At 29.7% G+C, this 22842-nt stretch overlaps 1 protein-coding gene across 2 annotated transcripts in view; it reads right to left on the bottom strand.

Annotated features, from left to right (window-relative positions):
- Positions 1 to 265: 265 nt before the first annotated feature.
- LOC112599016 overlaps positions 266 to 22842 on the bottom strand; it is a 32057-nt gene continuing 9480 nt past the window's right edge. For both annotated transcript variants that reach the window (XM_025345715.1, XM_025345714.1), the window contains 2 exons: positions 19943 to 20156; positions 266 to 2889 (listed from right to left, as the gene is read on the bottom strand). In XM_025345715.1, coding sequence (XP_025201500.1) covers positions 1418 to 2889; positions 19943 to 20129 — 1659 coding nt within the window. In that variant the 5' untranslated portion in view covers positions 20130 to 20156 and the 3' untranslated portion in view covers positions 266 to 1417. The remainder of the gene's footprint in view (positions 2890 to 19942; positions 20157 to 22842) is intronic.

Here is a 22842-nt window from a genome sequence, read left to right as displayed (position 1 = left end):
ACGGCTTTATTTTATTTTCAGTTTAATAAATATAATATTATTTAATCACGGCAATCAGATTGGTACAGGTAGAATACACACAATGAAATAGAACTTAAATATAATAAATATTATATCTACGCTAATAGTATACTCGTTCAAACGAGGTTTTAAGCATTTTTTGTTCGACTCTGATTTTCATTAAAATAAAAGCCATAGGAACGTCGATTGACATTTAATAATAATGAATTTTTGTGCAAAAAATAAAAAACATATAAAACGCGTCGCTCGATAAGCTAATTCAATTAAAAATATTATATTTTCAAATTTTTTAAAAAAAATCACAAATTTTGTTTGAAAGGGTATAGAAAAAAGTGCATAATGATAGAATTTGAAAGTAATGGAGTGGGCCACACCTCTACCTAAAAAAAATATAATCAAAAGCCTAATTCGATAAATTATAGCTAGCACCTTATTTGGTATTAATCGTATGTTTTACGACAGTAAAATATCGTCAGCAAAGGCCCAACAAAACACTCTTTCTCTAATAGTCCTATTGCTCTACCCTTTCATTTCTCCCAGCAACACATACTCAATACACATACACACATACATATATACTTATACATAATATTAAACTATAAAACATACGATTCGCAACCTAAAAACACTAATTCCTAATAATACACGATTGCTTGACTAGGTCGATTTGTGACATTTACACATAATAAAATATAAATGTACACATAACGTAATAATTATCTATGATATTATTATTGTTGTTGTTATTATTATTATTATTATTATTATTATTATTATTGTTATTATAGTGTTATATAATAGCGTAACGTACGAGTGCGAGTGGCAAATGACGACAAAAAAATCATGGTATATTAAATTTCGTACGAAAAAGTTGAAATAAATACGTTGTAACTGGTTGGTTTTTTTACAATGTTAAAAGTAATAATAATAATAATAATAATGACAGAAAAAACAAGTTTTTGTCCGCAGGCAATGCTTTTCACGATGAGTTATCTACAGTATTGTAACGATTATTTCTTCCACGCGAAAACAACTGCAATAACGACGACGGAGGAGCTTGTTCTGGTAGATGGTATTTAAAATTCTTTTTTTTTTTTAATATTAACGCTTTGCGCTTGTTCATTCTCGACGTCCTTGTTTCTTATTCGACTAACGCACGCCCACGCCGGGGTCACACACGTTTGGAATAACAACAACAATAATTATAATAACAATAATAGTTGGTATATATTATAATAATATAATAATAACACATATAATATCGTCATAATACATCGTATTGCCTGGTGCAAACAAGACACACAGTGGCAATACACTCCCGACGCTTTCAAAATCATAAAATCAATAATAATTTTAAAACAAAAGTCTTTTTTATATGGTATTAAGCGGGCGATTTTCACGCGCCGACCCGTCGAGCAGAAGCATTCCTGGCGGTCACGGCATGATTACTGCGTTTGTGAAGCTCTTTTTCCTTGTCAACATGGTCAGCCACATCGACAGGACAACGTGACGGCGGCGCCTCCACGTAACCACTCTCATCGCTGTCCTCCTCTGACAGCGAATCCAGGTCCACAGCAATCTTCTTGCACGCATCCGATCCTCCACTAGATATGCTCTGTAAGCTGGGCGTGGACTCGTCATCCGGATATCCGCAGTCTTTGTCCTCATCCAACAAGTCCTCCTCGTTCACGTCCAAATCGTCGTCACCGTCGTCATCTGGATAACAGCCTTCAAACATCAGCTTTCGGTTCTTTACCAGGTTGTTGTAGGCGCCCAGAAGCTCCGAGTCTGAGCTCATTCGTTTGAACTGATCGCGACGTTTACCTACGCCTCCACCTATGCTCTCGAATAGCCTCTTCCGGTCCCTGACCAAGCTGTTGTATTTGTAGCACACGTCTTCTGGACCTTGTGGACAGTCGACAATCACTTCGTTGTACTTGGGAAGCAGTTCATGCTGTTGTTGTTCGACGCAAATCGTCGAAGACGAAGAGGACGAAGTGGATTCTTGATCTTCGGCTACGACGTCTCGATAAGACGGTAATGATTCAATCGAATCGCAATCTATGTCTTGAGATGGTTGTGCGCCGTCATCGGTCGATCCGACGTCTTCGAGCTGCAAGTTTTTGGCTAGTCGGTTTTCGATTTCGCCTATCATTCCAGTGGCGTCGGTAGTGCCGTCGGCAGAGGATTCAGTAGCAGCGGCGACGGTGGCGGCAGTAATGGCTGCAGCAGTGGTGGCGGCCGTCTCCCTATAACCGTGAAGTCCGCCCAACCGGTTGCGCAGCGTGCCGGTCCGCAACCGGTTCTCTGCTCGACATCTCCTAAACGCTGCGCAGGAGTCGGCCGGTTCGTCATCCTCTTCCAAGCTCTCTTCGATGGACACGAGCCGCGGCGCCGACTTGGACCGCTCCAACGGCGGCCTGTAATTATGCGACCCGGTGGATAACAGGATCTTTCGACGCGGCAACGACGGGTTCTCGTACACGCTGTTAGCCAACGATAGTCGAGCGTTCTGCCGGCTGATCTTATCCCGCTTGAACTCGCTGAGAGCCTGCGCCAGGCGGCCGCGCAGTTGGCCCGCGATCTGTCTGGCCACCGACTCTTTGGTGCACACGACCGCGTGGCATCTGAGTTCCTGCTTGAGCTTGCGACCCTCGTGCCGGTACACCCAGCAGAATATTCGCGGGAATTGCGGCGACGCCAGGCAATAGGTGACCCGGTGACTCCAGTATTCGGTAAGCCCGTGCTCTTTGGTAAACGCCTTCAAACCCGACTGTGTGATAGTCAACTTCATGTGCACGTCCGGTTTCTGATTGCACGTGTAGTTTTTCCAAAGGCTGCACAGCGGCTTCTCCACGCACATTTCACCTGAAACCGAAAAATGATAAAACGTTAGATACAGTTAAGGTCAGAGGTTTGATAGAACACATACGACAGACAACACGAATAGGTATTTAATAAAGTTTGTGTGGGTGGTAATGGGTACAATAAACCACCGTGGACTAGATACCAAGTTCACGACTAGATGGATAATATCGCTTAAAATGTTCATGAATAAATAAATAAATAGATGTAATATTGTATTATTTATATTATTTTACCGATAAACAATCGTAAACGTTACAGGTGGACTAATAATATGTACATACGAATTCGTATGACTTTAGAACTCAGTAATTATTATTTTTAGAGCTTTCGACATAATTATCATCACCCTTTGTTGTACACGTATGTGTATAATACTATATAATAGCATTAGTTATTTACAGTATTCTCATCACGCAAGTGTAGAACGGTTCATTCACGTGGAGCAACAGCCAACTCATCATAATATATTATGATAGCATTATTATGCGCTGGCTTTTCCAAGCTAGCGCGTCCATCGGCATCATATTGCACACGGATCACGATTCCCAATTTCTGCACACTCCTCTCGTACTTTTGCAGGTTCCTACTAAGTAACTTGTTATTTCGCGCTCGTGCCAATACCGGTTCTGCGATCGGAACGTCGTACAACATAGCGTAGGTGTGGTGTAGGAGGTGGCGTAGCGTACGCGGATGACAACGCAACAACATTTTGATTAAACATGCGTACTGGATTTGTAAATAGAAATAATCAGCGACGGCTTTCTAATTACTAGGAATGATGTCTTGCGACTACAGATAATCAAGAAGATTTCCTATCACATTATTATCATTATTATTAGGATAAAAGCTCACACCCAACCATAACCAACCTAACCTAACCTGAATATAATTTTGTAAATAAACTGCTGTCTAAAATAACGTGTGGTATCATTACAATGTTTAGAAAGACAATATCTTTATACGTTTTGAATCAAAGTTTATCTATGTTCTCGTAATACGACAATACGACCTATACTTATTATATCCTTAATTTTCAGTTGAATAAATCTGCGGGATCAATCATTTCTTACAAGGTCATTGGAACATTTTCATTCGACTAAAATAAAAATAGTTTGGTAGGTACCATACATTCTGCGCGGTAATTAAAAACAATTAATAAGCATTTCTTATTTCAGAGTCCTATGACCTAATAATATTGTATATTATATTTTTCGATAAAAATAAGGTTAAAGCGTCACAGGATACCGCCTTGAGACTAGTACAATGCGGCTAGCAACATATTCACCTATAAAACAACATGTTCGGACACACAAATCAATGTAGTCACGGTTCATGGACAATAAATTTCAAAGGAGATAGACGAATTTCAAGGTTTCACGTCAAATGTACGTATTTTATATACACTGTCGCCACAATCACGCGTACACACGTTCCGGTGTGTTCTTTTTGTGACAATAAACACAGTGCAGCGTATCGACGACGACAACCACGATCGGGTCGGAACAAAGTTTTCCATTTCTTTAGTGTACATCGTATACGTACAATGTTTTCGACACGAATCAACGGCGTGTTCGGATGACAATCCTTTTTTTCTTTATTATTTTCATTTAACAATGATTTATTCCGCGACGCGACATTGGTGCGAGTCGCGTGACCCAGCCCACGTATCGGACACTGTTATTACTATTTTAATAGACGATATTATACCGCTTGTTTTGACGTGAATACGAGTGCCTGCAAAAATTTATATTATTGTCCATAAAGGTACGCCCCCCTCCCCCAAAGACTCATAACAGAGAAAATTACGCACCAAATCCGTAGATTGTCTATAATGAATTTAATGAAAGGTACGATATTATTATAGGTACATAAACGATTATCTACTTAAAAATATCTGAATATGATATGATATAATACATTACTATAAGTATTGAACACAGAACTCTCATTATGATTATTTGTAAAAGCTTTCGCACCGATAGTTTCCATCACGGTCCAAAAATCGATTACATTATATTATGTATCTGAGAACTAGAGATGAAGGTCAAATATACAATCAGAATATACCAAAAGTGGTGATGTGTATAAATTAACAAATGATAATATGATTATGATGTACCTACTACATATATACGCAAGTAAGATATAGATATAATAGAGATTTTTAAATATCATTAAATGTTCCTATACCCATCACACAATTTATTTTATTCATCGATAATGTAGCAGTCGTATATATATACATAATTAATCGTTGCATTAATTGCATCTTGGTTATTAAAGTTTACTATACATGATGCATTGGTGGCATATAATATAGTGTTACATACTTTATATTAATTATTATTAATCATATTACAAATTGATCTGTGAATGACATGGCGTGAATATTATTCCGCACAAACAAACATGGAAATAAATGGATATTTTTATTTTCCTTTACATATTATTATATTCGGCACCGTGAATTTCTTGACATGTATTATACATAAATGTATAGTAATACACATAATGTGTGCGTGTATTGGTATTTGAATCGTGCGAAAATCAATCGGAATGCTATGTGAAAGTAACCGTATGCGCATGCCGACACTGCGTGCGAAGTCGCTCAAGGAAAACCGAGTTGATGTTAAAATAAAAAAATAAGCGATCCCGTTCAATAGGATGTCGGGTTCGAACACACACGAGGGAAAACACTGCAGTTCGATAAAACATGCGTATCATTACAACAGTACTCTTGAATGTTGACCATCTATCGCGCCTATCGCGGAAAAAAAAAGATAAATAAAACAGGTAAGTACACGATATACAATTTGTTCCGAAACCTAAGCGTAGTTGTTTGAATAATCTCCGTATCTTCGTAAATATCGAAACGCCAATTTCTGTTATCAGTTTTATCCCATCATTAAAATACTTTTAATAACTTTTATTCGTCTTGTGTACATAGACACTTTTTTAATAGTATTGTACATAATAGTAAGACATACGCACTAAATAATAAGATCAAATATAAAAATTAAAAGCGCCTTTAGTCTTAAAAATCGCACCGATGTATGAAAATAAAACCGAAAGGAACAATATTGTATATTTTATGTCTCTACATGACGTGTATGCATGAACTTAATTACGTTATGTTATTAGTTTACCCTTTAACAAGTGACTACAACAATGTACAAGGAAAAAATAACTATAAGAAACAATAAATTAAGTCCCTTGGGGTTCGCTATGCCTTGTTAGTTAATGAGACCAAATCGCATATATGATACAAGCAGAATTAGAAGCAACTATAATATAATATATAAATAAGTGGGTCAACCACATTGGAACATCTAAACGAATGATCTCCGATGCTATTTCAGGTCAGCATATAAAAATAATATTAAAACTGATATTATAAATAATTTAAAAAATCTTGTCCGACGTGCGCTAGGTCCAAAATCAAATTATAAAATATCAAATCAACGAAAACAATTTCAGAACTCGAATTAGCACAACTTTTTTGATAATGGGTGATATGTACGATAATTAGATTATTTTTAGTATGCTTAATATCTAAATAATATTGTTATACAGCAACTGATACTTATTCGAAACCAAGTATTAGGATATATACTATAGGTACATATAATTTTATGATAAAATAAAAGGTATTGTGCTTAAATCAAAGTATCCAACCTATCACCTCTTATACACCAATAATGAATAATTAATACAATAAATCTATGTGATATATTTACAATGTACATATTAAATAAATTAAAATCATAATAATAATCCCAAACTCTCACGAAAAGTACAACACACACCACGCTATTTATTATATTATAACATACCTAATATAGAAAGTCAGAAAGTGGATATTATTTAATACTACTATTATTTGGAATCCACAATGATAATAACGCTATTGACTCGGTCATAAGATGAAAAATTTAAAAATATATTTTTTGAATACTACTTGTCGTCTATTATATTAATATGTATATATTATAAGTACGATACCGATATTATAAGAAATCGTTACGTAACAAAATAAACTCTATATTTATTATACATCCCAATCGGGATCTGCTTACGGCAGACCGCGTGCTCCGGCGTCGTTCACACCGAATACGCATATTATATTGTATGTTTCCATGTTACTCTTCTCCAGTCGCGGGAGACCCGGAACTTTGTTCGGCAGCATCATTTCCGAAACCGGTTCGTGACCGTAGCAACATAATATTATAATGAAGTGCGACGAAGAAAGAACAACATATGAAATAAAAATGAATGCGTAGAATACGATAAAAAACCCGACCGGGTCACAACAGCTGGGCATTGGGTGCCGACAAGAGAAACGAGCTGAGATACAACTTGGCGATTAAAATTTTTTTTTTATTTTACGAGAAAAAAATAGACCATACCTGGTCTTGTGTACTAACTGGATTCTAAAGTAGATGATTTCGACGTTTAAATTGATGTACAAGCTTAGACAGCATACAAAGCTATAAATTTGAATAATTTCGTCCGATCAGCATAATTTGTCTTCCCATTTGTGTTTACCATCGACGATAACTTATAATATAGAACATTCCTTTAAGAATGAACTAATTTTAAATATTTAGATATTAGACATTTTTATTGCTAAGAAATATTATAAAAACGAATATAGCATTATATAACAGGATACTTTCGAAAATGTTTTATGTACCCTCATAAATGGATAAAATTCATTTTTTTTAAAGGGGTAAACTATAATCTTCCTATAAACAATATGTACAAATTAATAAAATAAAAAAAAATATATTATTTTAATATTAAGGGAACTTTGAATAATCTTGTAGGGCTAATCCCCCCCAAATTGAAGCATATCCTCGTCATACAAACAATATAGGAACACTATTCAAATTCCTAAAAAATCATTCTAGAATATCATTTAATGTGCTAGTAGCTATTGCTGTGTTAATGTGTTAAGTCTTTGTGATGGAATGAAAACAAAACGAAAACTAATATTTCGATTTTAATTTATTAGTTGCTTGTATAGCCATTCGTTAAGATTTGTATAAATTTCCAAGACACAAATAAAATCTAGAAAACTTCTATGACTTTTCGATTGAAAATATAAGTGACCATTTTTTATAGAACGCTTTCTTTAAAAATATGTAAACTGTCGATTACTGCAATGACACACGATAATAGTAATGTAGAGCAGACGATTTTTAAATCAAATCGTCTAAAACTAAGTTATGAATGAAAAAAAAATTAAATTCAATGAAGTTGGCCTAAAAACATTGAGCAATAATAAATGACAAATGTACGCGTATAGTGATATTTATATGAAAACGTAATATAGTAAAACTGTTCCAGTTGAGTGTATTGAAACACTGCAGGCTTAATGATAGATGGACGTGTATGTTAAACAAGGATACACGGTACAATGGTTTTCCGGTGTAACGTATTCTGTGTTAGGCCTTATGACGTTTTAAATAATAATTATGCTTGGTAAAAACACAATTTTTACCTATATTATTCGGTTATAACTTATTAGTTATTTTAATACTATACTTATTGAATGGGCTTTAAAGCCACTTATCATTGAAGAACTTCTGCGTACACCGTCGCAGTGTAACCTAAATCCCGTTCAATAAATACGGGTCAGCTGTGAATATATTTTTTAATAATTCTGACTGAATTATGTTTTATGAAAATATAAGTATTAAAAACACAAATACCAACTTTAAAATAAATAATTTAATTTAATAATAATTAGGTAAAATGTAATACCATGAACACGGACGCTATCCAACTACCTAAACACATACAAGTCAAAATAAATTCTATGAATTCTTTCAATTGGTTTTCTTTACTCTTGTTTGAGTGAGTATCGGTTTTTGAATACTCATTAGTATGGGTTACAGGTACCTATTATGTAAGTAAAATGCTTTTGTTTACGTAATACTTAATTTTATTTATGGATGTGAAAATTGCGTGCCATGACCCTCCCCTCCCTTACGGATACAATTTACATTAATCACGTTAAAAGTATATCATAATATTGTATGTATCGGTGTAAGTATCTGTGTACCATATACATGATATGAATTATCCACTATTTTTCCACCCTTAAACAACAATGTTTACATACAGATGTTTATTATCTTTGCGGCAGCGTTTCGTCCAAATGAACCGGTTTCGCACAACATTCAAGTTACCTTACACGGTTAAACGGCCCCCGTGCAGTCTGAATCATTTAAGTGGACGACCTTGATCTCGTCGTTTGACTATAATAATGTATACTTTCGCACACCGATTGTCATTGTGGAAAATAGTAATGATCGTACAAAACTTTAACGAGCTATTTTATACTTTAATCGAATACATTTCTGTAAATCAAATCCAGTCATATTACATATTATACATATAATAATATCATAGTATTTTATTATATTGTCTCTGTATCTACTGCAAAGAAATAAATAGTTTCGTTTTTTAATAATAATAATATAAGCGAATATTTTAATAGGATGACGTTTTACAGGATAGTCCCACCGTTCCGTGCCAATGAGTATATGGAGCGCATTGTGCGTACGATGCGTATTTTAATGGCGGTGCCTAATTAATATTTCGACCGTTAAAACGTCAGCTATGATGACCATATAATATACAGTATACATACTATTACAATATATGGAGATATGCGCCATATTAAACTATATAATATATTTAATGTTATAGAGAATTAGTATAAAAACGCATGACTGTACGAAGTTTATCCGGCTATAACCATAAACGTTAACATTTAAAAAGATTTTAAAAGTCCCGTATAGTATAATATTATTATGAATTGTACTTAGACACACCGAACTAACGCACGAAATAGCGCACTAGTTCTATTATACGATATTTGAATTATTTTTTTTTACTTTTTTAATAAAAAAGGTCTCTTCACTTCAGACATCTTCAACGACCATAAAATAATAAAAAAAATAATAAATCCCTTATGCTTATTGTAAACTGTTTAATTTTATAGATTGTATAATAAAAATATTTTATAAAACTTTTTCAATATTCTATCTTCACTGTGGGCTTAAACATTGGTTATTTTTATTTTAGACACCAAGGTATAACTGGTTGAACAGTGTGTTTAAATTAATTATTTTTAACTACATATAGAATTTTCTACACTAGCAACGTCGCATACTCATAAACACGCATCAAAACACCAGTTAATTTTGAAAAAAAAACTTTTTTACAATTTTTATTTTTTTACCAACCAATCACGAATACAACGGTTAAATAATTATATTTTCAGTTAAGTGGTCATCTATAGAAATTAATGTTCTTAAATGATACATTTTATTATTGTTTTTATTGATTGATATAATAGTTATTTTACCACAACCGTTTTTACTAAACTTCATAACAATGTACTCGATTTCATTTCGTAATAAATTACTGTTAAAACTATTTATATGTATACTAATAGTACAATTTTAATTATAATAGCCTGAATTTAAAGTATTATTATAAGTTTATATCATCGATTCTATAACAAATTATTTATACGTATTTTTTAGAGTTATAATTGTATACTCATTGTAAAACTCATATTAATTTTATTTTAAATTATAGATATTTATTTATTCACTTCGTACATTACACAACATACGTGTAATAATGATTACAGGTTTGGTTGTTACTGAAAATCTGCGAATCACCAATTATAGATGTTCAATACTTTCGAATATTATTACGATAGAAATATTTTGTTTGAACGCAAGTCATTACTGAACAGATCGATAGGTAGGTACGTACCACAAAGCATGATGAAGAATACAAATAATTATTTACATACGATTGAAAACATCATACTATAAGCACCTACGTTGAATAAATTTAATAAATTTAAGTTTTACACTATATAGTTATACACAAGTATTGGTGATATATATATAGTTGTGAGCATACGTTTAGTTAAAAATCGTAGAAAATATGTACCTACTTATCTATTACAGATTTTCTTTACGATAGTATTGCCAGTTGGGGAATATAAGTAATATGGTGCAAATATGGAGGAATACACTGCAACATAATATTATGACAACAGACAAGGTGATTGTGTACAAGCAACAAGTCATCATTAAAATAAATCCTACAGGAATAACATTTATCGACTCGTAATACATCATGCTAAGTACTTATAATAATGTATAGAAATTATTTTGTCGTCCATAAAAATGACAATCGACAATCGAATTATTATATTATTATAATAAAATAAAATGCAGAGATATACGTGTCGTTGGAAGTCTGGAGTTGCGGTGCACTAGAATATGTTGACCTAAATCACCAAACTAATAAGTGTTTACTGCAAAGTTCAACTATTGAAGGTGGTGATAATAGTGGTGGTCTCCGTGACAGATAAAAAAAAATAGACTCGTGGCCCATATTTGGAAAATACTAATCCCACCTATAAAGAATTATAATATTATAATGTACCTATATAAAGTTAGCATCAGCCATGTGTACGATAAATATCGTTTTAGGTGAACAGGTATGCAAATGTTTTCGGAACACAACATATTGTATGTTATATTCTTTATAATAATTCCAACAATTAATGTCTATAAATGTTAATACTAGTTGCATATTATTATTAAATATTTGTCCACACAAATATTGAAATACGAGAAAGAATGGCAATAAAATAAATTCACAAGTGTCAGACGATTATGAGCCATACATATAAATAACGAATGGTTAATCTTCGATACACTGCTCTAATATACTTTAAACAATAAAGCAATGACGTTAGTTTGTACGTCAACACTGATTTAAAGAATCAAAAATAATCCTTCTACTGTGTCAAGTGTTGTGACGTAAAACGATCATTAAGTTGATCATCATTAACAGAAAAAAATTAATGCGCGCTTCTGGCGTACGGCTGTCGTCTATCAATATTACATTAGATCAAGAGAAAGGAATCACAGAGAAATGTGTAAATCCGGTGTTAAAGTAATCGAAGGTCGAGAGGGTTACATAGATGTACGTACATAGGGTACACCTACTCCAAAGTGGAAAATCATTGAAACAATAATCTAATATCTAAACCTTTTGAAAATTAATTTACTTGATACCTGCATACATTGAACATCACTCGTACGTCATAAATACGAAAACAAAACTAAAAATATTATTTACTACTACATCTGACATCAGACCACTGGTTGAATACCAAATGTAGTTGTAAATAAGATAGATACATTCACCAAGCACTTTTCTCGCACGTAAGATATCTAAAAATCATTCTCTGGGCTGCTACAATGTTACACAGTATAGTAACAGTCTGGTCACAATTTAAATATATACTCATTAGTCATTAATAACGACATCCGGTATGTTCGAAAAATCATTGTTCGCCTTATATATAGGATATTAACGATTTTATAAAAGAAATACAAAATTAATTAATGATGAATAAAACGCAGCGTAAGAACTAAAATTAACTAAAATTCAATTCCGCAAGAGGTCATGCCCCTATTTATTACAAATAATTTGAGTGACTAATTTAGATCTTTATATATATACATATATATCACACCAGAAAATATTCACCCACGTTATTTTTTATGCAATTACTTAAATCAACTAGGATCAACTACCGTATACAAGTTACATAAGTACATACAATAAGAGGCAGGCAACAATAATAATTGCGTCGAATGATAATTATAAATTACCGATCCATAAGACAATTTAATATTACAGACTACGTAGATATTGTTTGATAAAATATTTATTTAATGATTATAATTTTAACGGCTAAACAGGAGCGACGAAAAATTAATTAATAGGTAGTACGAATATATCACGTGATCAAAACTAATCAAATTTATAAGAATATTTTACTTAAGTATACAATTAGTATTTATAATATTGATATCACATTATATAAGACTACTGAACATGTAATAAAAATCACTCAAAGTATTTTTATAACTTCCATATAATGACATACACTATGTTTTTTTTCATATTATGATTTGATTGATAAAAATAATGCATCAAATTACTTAATGCAATTATAACATATGAGATTCTGCAAAACTAAACATAATCAAAAATGCATCTTTGGTTCGGTAGGTACTTGTATAATTTCGTTAGACAAATTTCACACTGTTCATCACTCATAAGTCATAACTATAAGTAGTATCAATGTACTGAGGTTTTTGAGCAGATAATGTAATGTACACAATAAGAGTTGGAGTAGTTCATCAATTAATCATTTTATCTTAATTGTTTTATAGCTTTATACTCGATTAACTCAATTTTAATTTAAAATACATTCATATCTTTCAAGTATTTTAATGACAAATCCAAGAAAACAGATAAACATGTTTTAATTTTTATTATTGATTTTAACTAATATCTTGATTATAATATAAGAAAAAAATATTTTTTGGTTATAGATACATGATGTATTAATATTTAATAAACGCATACTTAAATGTCATTAAACATACAGAACTTTTCGAATATGAAAATATATAATTCAGTAATAATATATCCAATTTAATAACAGTTTAATAAATTATTTAGTTTAATCGTATTAGTAGAAAGTTGTATCAATAGATTGTCTGGGAAAACTTACATCAAATGTGATCATGTAAATACTAAATTTAAATGAATTTAATTTTTTTAATATTATTTTTCTTTACATTTGAGGGACATAAAAACATATACAGACACAATAAAAAGTATGGTTAGCCACGTTCTTAATGCCTACAGCTTGTATATCAGAATAAATCATAAATAATAGTTTAAACTAATATTAGTTTACAAAATATGGTAAATAGTTAAATATTTATTTTATGGTAGGTGGCGATATTAAAATATACATAATAACGTTAAAATTAAATCTTAAGATAATTAAATTTCATATTAAAAACAAATTCGCACAGCAATGAAAAACAATATTAGAACAAATAGTTACAGATATTATATTAAAATATAACTAGTAAGTATTTTAACAACTCTTTTCAACTGTTTACATTGACTTTGAGTAAAAAAAATGATCTCAAGGTTTTTTAAGTTTTGTAATTATTTTAATGAATACAGTAAATTGTTTTTTCTAATTATTAAAACGATTATTTATTATTAAGAAATATAAATCATTTGTGTATTTTTAAAGTCATCATTACTTATTTTTTTAGAAAAATAAATATGATACGAATTAATGAGAAACTAAAACGCACAAATACAAATGTTCAATTATATATTATGCAAAAAATATAAAAAATAAATCATTGCATACATTATACACTGCAATAAATTGTTCCGAGAAACACTACCAGTAGTGCATAATTTTAAGTATTTTATTGGCTATTAATATTTTTATTGTGATACTGAGTGTTTTTTGAAACATTTTGAACTAAAACTACCATTGAGTTTGGTACCTACATTTTAATTAAAACAATATAGTTCTGAAACCATGAAAAAACTACAAGTTTCAATTTAAATTAAGTGTTAAACATAAAATTTCTTTCTGGATTAAATTTATTTCAGATGCTGATAATTATAACGTTTTAGGGAAGCAATAATAATGATGCGTTCTTGCCACAGTTAAGATATGATTATATAGGCGATTTTAAAAACAAGCATATTGTATGCTACCAACTCACAGCGTTCAGAAAGCATTTTTTTGGAAATATAAAAATCTATTGGTCATGCGAAACGCAACGGTTCTATAATATGAAAAACACAGACACTTTATTTTATTTTATTCATTTTTTTTCGGCTTTTTTTTTGCAACACCGCCGCTATTTCATAATACATATAAATACTATAATACATCGTCAATGCCTTGCGCTCACCGTCATTGCACTCAAGAATCACTGTAATTTCATCAATGCATATTGTATACGATATATAAATACTACACGTACCTACAGTGTATTTACTTATTTTTCTAGGTTTAAAAAATGTTTTGGGAACCAATTGCTCTACTCGTCACACATTCCTGAAGAGCTACGGTCGGTGTTCGCTCGGGTACGCTCGTTTTTATTTTACGATGCAACACAAAACGAAGAACCTAGCGTAGTAAAGTCATGCTGGTACTACAACTATAAAATACCTACTTTTTTAACAGTAGGAGTATCTACCTGCAGTAGCATAAGTAGTAATAGTGTAGTGGTAGTGGAAGTTATAGTAACATTAGTATAGGTAGTATAGGTAGTAGAAGTTGTCCTTTATTAGAAATCGAAAACTGGGAAGAGTACCGTGCAGTGTCCGGAACAATGAGGGCCTCGGGAGTGATAACAAAAGCAATATCGGCGGCATCATCAACGACTACAGTCTACAACCCAACATTATTATTATATTATTATTTTTATTATGTTTATTATTATTATTATTATTATTATTATTTATATTAATCAACGATCGCATTGTTGTCGTCGACGACTGTCCGTCATTGCGCACACGCGTGTTGCCGGGCATGAAGCGTTAGCGCGATACACTACCCAGGCGACAATGCAATTATTGTAACAAGTCTTCGACTTTCTGTCATTCGAATAACTACTAATAGCAATAACTACCCTCATCATACATACATTAAACATATTACCAAAGATACACGAAAATACGAAATACCTTAATAGCGATGAAAACGTATTTTGTACACCACCGACAACGGATATGAGTACCCAGTGAATTTTTTACGGGAGAAACAAGCCAACCAACCGACCTTCGACAACCATAATAATACATACAATAAAAAAAAAACTGCGTTACCACCACGCTACACCGTTTCGCAATTATCAACACAAACACTACTGCTCTGAACACTGTTCATTATCAAAAGCAAGAGAAGAGCAATGAATTATTATTTTATCCCTGGTAATCGCGCACTGAGCACAAAAAGGGGAATTTCATACAAAATAAATAATAATATAACATTAATCCTGAAATTTAGGTGCTCGGCAGTCGACGCTAATGGCTCGGATGGGTGAGAAGTATTGGTATGTACTTCTGTACTAGTTTATCTACTACCTACCTATTATACCATTACGTATCACTGATAATGACCTAAGCTTTAAGAGAATGTCGAATACGATAGAAATCAAAATTAAGGATATAGAAGTTGTTTTATTATGGATAAAGTGCATAGTATTTATAATATGTTTACATAACATTAAAAATTATTTTTTTAACATTTGTCATAAGCATAACGTTATTATTAATAATATTATATAAATGTACAATGAAAACATACAAAAAATTGTGTGCATATGTAATTATTATATTTTACTTATGGCAAAACATAAAAGGCAGTTTAAAAATTTTTATAAAAAAATTTCATAAAATTATGCTTAAGTATTGTTTATTTTCAAATCTATATTTTAATATAATAACGAATTATTCCGTGAATTAAACTTACTCAATCAATTTTTTAAAACAGTATCAATCTAATGAAAAAAACTAATTGAAAAAGTAAATATAACGGAATATCTGTGGTTTGATTTAACTGTTAAAATATTGATGTTATGACTGCAGGTATATTCATTCAATAGTAAAAAAAAAAAAAAAAAACATACATCACAGTATAAAACATACTATTCTATTTTATTTAGAAAATGTTTGTTCATTTAAATAGTATCAATATTTATTTAAATTACTGTATTTTAAAATATAAAAATAAATATATTATTGATATGTATAATTCACGATTTTACGAGATTAAAAAGTCTATAAACTATAGTAAAATTTAAATTTAAAAAATACTATAATATAATGCATATAATATTATAAACACACTGATAGGATATAACTATAGCTTGGTTAATATCAAATTTGGAAATGTGTATCACCTAGATGAATTTTGAATGATTTATATTTTTATATTTTAATATTTCTATTCACGTTTTGCTTAGAAGTAACATACCATGTTTACATGGTAGTTATGAATGTTATGATAAAAATTAAATAGGAAATCCTTCGAATCCTATCAATTTTAATTTTAAAGTCACTCTCAAAATAAATGTTTAAATTTAACTTATATTATTGAATTATTTGCAGTACCTATATCTAACACGGTAATTATTTGACAATTTATTACAAAAAATAAATAAATATTAATAAATTTCAATTAAACTAACAGTTAAAAAAAAAAAAAAAAAAAAATGGTGTAAGAATAATATGAAAAATTCAGGTCGATTGTTATGGGATGAATGTAAAAATAAACACAAAAAAAAAAAACGAAAAACGAAAATTAATTGTAATTAATAAAATTGTCCAGACAACGTTCCTTCACAAACAAATGTTGTCAAGCCCTCGAAGTAATTTTTTTTGTTTTATCGCCAGAGAAACACTTTTAAAACGCAACAGGCGTTGGCCACGACAAGTGTTGTACTTATTAATAATTACTTTAAAACCCTTTAGAATTAAATATATCACGTGTGCAAACAGTGCCAATCTAAAGTCGTTAATGTGTCTGCGTTCATTTTTTTTTCGAATAAAATAATATACGTAATGCTATTAATTATTATAAAAATTGAAATGTTAACAATTACAAAAATAAGGAGCAATATATAAATAATATAAATAATAATATCTAATTTTAAACTAAGAGGTTTCATATTATATTCATTATTTGTAGTATATTATAATATTCGAAAAGGAAATTATAACGTGCACAAAAAAATTTTATTTTTAATGAGCAGACTACAGTATAACCACTGTATTAATAAAAAATCTTTTAGTCTTTTTTTCACACCTAGATTCTTATTTTTTTTAATGTTTAAATTAGGTTTTATACAACTTGATATTTGTTATAGTATATTTTGAGACATTTAATTTAATTCCCTTTCGTATATTGAAAAATATTTAACTATTACAGTATTATCACTTAAATGAGATGGCTGCTAGCTATTATTTTATTGGTATACATACGTATTACGAAAAAAATAAATAAACAAACTCTTGCAAAAGTAATATTATAAAAATACTACAATGAAATTTTGTCATTGTATGTATGATAAGATGTATGCATGCAAGATTATGTAATTGAAAAAAAATATATGATCAACGTTCAACAGTAGGCAAGGTAATCTGTAATTACACGGTTATTTATAAGCTTGTGGTTTGGTATACGTTATCGGCGATATTGCGGTGGAGATATCAGATGATCGGAACAAATTAGCAGATTGCAAGAAATGCCAAGACGGTAGAACGGAAAAAGAAGCAACTATACTACAAGATTAGGCACGATAAACGATTATTATTGTTATTAATATTATTATTATTATTATTTTATACAATCACACGGGGGTGGGTGGAGCTTCAATCTAACAACATCAATGGTGACGTCCACGCGGAAATATTTAATACATTATATTATATTACATATACATAATATAATATAATCGCATTCATATAATATATATAATATTATAATGCCTTTCTGAACAATGTGGCAAATTTCCACAATGGAATGCATTAGAAGATATATTTTCGAACGGTTGATAGGCGTAGCTTCGACCTAGGAGTGAGAGAGAGAGGATTTCAAAGGTGTGTCTGTCACTGTAACAAATCTACGTGTATGTATCCGATTTTATGTGTATAATATATACATATATATATAATATTATATGCAATATATATACCTACTTATATATAAATAAATAAATATATATATATTATACATAGATAGATAGATAGATAAATAATATTTTCTCAACGATAAGATGATGAGAATGAATAATACTTTTAAAATGATGTAGATATATAATATATATGGAAAAAAACCATACTTAATAAAATTAAAATTAAAACCGACGATTTAAACTTAAATTTTTATAGAAACAAAATTATCATCACCATAAAATGTTTAATATTCTATTATATAACTTTGTATCCTTCCACAGTTTAAAAAAAAAAAGATTTTTACATAGTGCATTTTGTATAGAATATAGAATGAAATTCTATAGAAATCTAAAATTAATATTTGATATAGATACATTATTATTACCTACAGAAAATTTTCAATAAGTTGATGCAATTATATTTAAATCAAATATGAGGATTATTTACTTGATACATTTTATTAAAAAGAGTTAAATATTGCAATAATTTGTATAGTATATACCTAATACTCTTATAACTCTGGTAACATTTTTTTCTAATTATTATTAAGAATAAAATATTTTTTTTTCATGTAAAACGTAATTATTTATAATACTAAATACACAAATATAATAATGTTCACCGTTTACTTGGTGTTATTTAACTTAAGTATTAGATAGTAAATTAACAAAATAAATTGTATTAGGTTAACATATTTAATTATTTATTCATTATAACACGCAATCCCAATTATCGAAAAATATAAATATGCAAGTAATAGCTGTTTAATATAATATTATATATTTTAAGGAATTATTTCACTAATTACTAATTAATACTTCTAAATATTTTTTTTTATTTATATTCGAATAAATAAAAATAACATGAATTATAAATGAAAAAAATTTTAGGTAGATATAACTAAATATTACATTTCTGTGTATTCATTAATTTAAAATTAAAATTTAATTTTTAATAAAAAAAAGTGTTTTTTTCTTTTTTTATCGACAATGGCAACATCGCTAGTTTTTGTATGATTATTTTTATTGTTATCTGTCAGTAATGATACAACTTTTTTTTTATAAACCATCAAAAACGAGGTTGGTTTGTATAATTAAATTTTAAATAGAAGAAATAATTAAAAAAAACTTTTAATATTAATTAAAATAAAATGTACGAGTAAGCCTATAAAATTTAAGTTCTTACTTTAGTTTAGAATCAAAACATGACGTATTGACGAATGCGCCCCGGGCGGCCGGGATTTCAATACGAGTTTACAATCCACCAAACCTATAGTCAAACACGTTCTAATTGCTATACAAACACAGGATGTGGGAGTTATAATTTATACAGCATAATCAAATGACGAAGGTATCCAGTTAAGGTAAAATTCTACAGCCAAAATAATTTTAAAATACTAATAACTATTACAATAATATATAGTACATACCTTTGGCTATGCCAGTGAGGACGTTGCCCAGATAAACGACCTTGTAACATGGATCGTATTCGGTTATGGTCACAGATCGCCTTCGCCACAGTTTTCCCAGACCCAGGGCACTTAAACTGATGCTTTTTTTGAAAGGTTTTCCCTTTCCATTTGAAATAAGCTCTGGGTGCTGGCTTTCGTGCTTCATTATAGCACAAGCATTAGATCTACAAAACTGTAAAACAAAACCAAACATACGTCGAGATTAGATAAATTATATAGGTACAACGTTATTAAAGTTGTTAAGTAGTCAAACATAAATCCAGTCGTTAATCACTACTATCAATATAGTAATTAAGGTGTAAAATAAGTATAAAAAAAATTTTAAGAGATATAATATGATCTCAAATGGTTTAGTTATAAATGAATAAATTATTTAAAAGGTAATGACTTGTAAACAATTAAAAAAATATAACATCATATCTTACATCAATACCTTGATCAATATACTTACATAAAAATCTCTAATTATTTATTAACTTCAATGATTACGATATATTTCTTGTACTCTAAGCTTAATTTAATTTCAATAGTTATAAAAAAATTATCATTACAGTTAATTTTTATTTAATATAGGTAGATGGATAACAAATTTTGGGTAAAACGATTATTCTTTATTCACAATATTAAAGGATGAAATTTAGACAAATGACAATTACGCTGATTATCAAGAATTTATCACACATAATAAATAGGAACATATTACCTATTTACAATTATATTAATAATAGATCATCTTAAATGTTGTCAATATTTAATATCAAATCGATATAATTATGTTTCAGAAAATCGACATAATTATTATTTAGGTATTATTCTAGGTAGTTTTAAAGATCAAATATTACCTTTTCTACATTTAATGTAAATAGAATTTTTTTCAAATTTTACATTTGAGCAATTTGAGATTATTATTTAATATTGTGAATTATATATAGAATTAACGACTTTTTTACAAACGATAATATTTCTATCATTTATTATAATAACTTGCAAATTGAAAATAAATTGCAATATATACACCAGGCTATTTGAAGGTCGTTTAATTATCAATAAAATGCACTACAAATTGAATACCTGCAGGTAATTATATGACATTACATAGAGAGGAGGAATTTAATGTTAAACAATTGTGTGTATAGTACGTACATATCTGTATTTGGATTACACTGAGTAACTTACAACTTTTTTTACAAACTAAGTAAATACGTACACTGTTTATAATATGTATTTATAAGATGTTAGCGAATAATTCACGAATAATTAAAGCATAAGAAAAATTATGAACAAAAAAAACAGTGGTAACTGATTAGGAAGGAGTAAAATTGACAGTAAGACGATACACATAAAAGAGAAAAAATAGCACGTTACACTCATAACATCGTTTTCAATTGTATTTACTTTGCAGACTGTGCAACTCCATTATAGAACATTATCACTTAAAATTCATTTTTTTTTTTTTATTAACTCGTACAAAAGCAACCATGTATAAATGCGACTAAATTATAATGTGTATATTGAAAACCATTAAGTGTGTCTGTTTGTAAAAGCATCAAAACATGAAACAAATTAGGATAATTTAAAAATAAAAATAAATTTTTCAAAATGTATATTTTGTTGTATACATGAAAAACTAAAAAAATCTCAAAATTTGATTATTTGAATTTTTTTCCACTCATAATTTTTTTTTGTTTTATTGAACTCGTCAGAATAGTGTAGTGGTGCATCAGGGACTCGAAGTTGGGAGTTTACACTTTACAGGTCGTTATACATGGTTTAGTTAAAAAAACAAAACCCGTGAATGATTTCAAGGTCAGTGTTTACAAAAAAAAAAAATAAATTTTTAAAAAAAACACGTGCTTATAGGTAGTACACGCAGCTTTATAGACTTTAGTAGTACATAAGTCATAGCGAGCAGCACACCATAATGCTCGTACAAACATTCAAGTCACTTTGTAAGCTCATCAAATTTTATTCACAGATCTCCTCGCTAGTTCGTCATGGGTCACCAAAAACGTTACATAATACGAGTTTTCTATTTAAAATTGGAAATTGTTTTATACCTATGAATAATATTTTGATCGTTATTGTAGACAATTAAAATGGGTGAAAACGCAAACGGTAGTTTAAAAATGTGTATCACAACCATGAACTCTAACTAAAAGTGTAAGTGGCAACTAGTGATATGACATAAATCTGGATTATCCAAAAATCCAAAAATCCAGATTTCGGACGTTAGGTTACTAAATCTAGATTTTGGATCATGAAATTTAATTTTTGGGTTTAACATTGTAGATTTCTGTATTCTGATAAAAAATAATTTTCTTGGTACAAAATCTAAAGCAACTAATCTTACAAACTTATATATTTTAAACATAGAAAATACTTATAATTTTAAAAGTTGTACCTAATATATATTATTATTAGATACAAATTAATTATTATATTAAGTAATTATATAATGGGCCGTTTTTAAAGTTTCTAGATTAAACATTAAAAGCCCATTAGTGTTTATACTTCATAAAATTACCTATCTATGATAGAATAAAAAAATATCACTTATTATTAAATTAAGGTTATATACTGTGATAGTGTTCTTCTGAAATTGATGTTTAAGATACAATAGTGAGTAATGTACAAAACTGAAAAATATCCGCAAAGAATACTAATTCAATGTTTCAAAATTCGAAATCCAGATTTAGAGTAAAATCATGGTTTTAAATTCAGAATTCTAAGAATTTGAATTTTCAAACTTCAAAATATCTTAATTTTTCTCACCAATATTGGTAACCCAATAATACCTTGACTACAAAATAGACCATCTCGATCATTCTACGACAGCATTAAATAAACAAAACACGTTA

The sequence above is a fragment of the Melanaphis sacchari genome, unplaced genomic scaffold, assembly GCF_002803265.2.
Source record: "Melanaphis sacchari strain LSU unplaced genomic scaffold, SCAv2.0 Contig4_pilon_pilon, whole genome shotgun sequence".
In the NCBI taxonomy this organism is placed as follows: domain Eukaryota; kingdom Metazoa; phylum Arthropoda; class Insecta; order Hemiptera; family Aphididae; genus Melanaphis; species Melanaphis sacchari.
The sequence above is the reverse complement of the archived record's forward strand: the minus strand, read 5'-3'. Positions and strand labels throughout refer to the sequence as shown.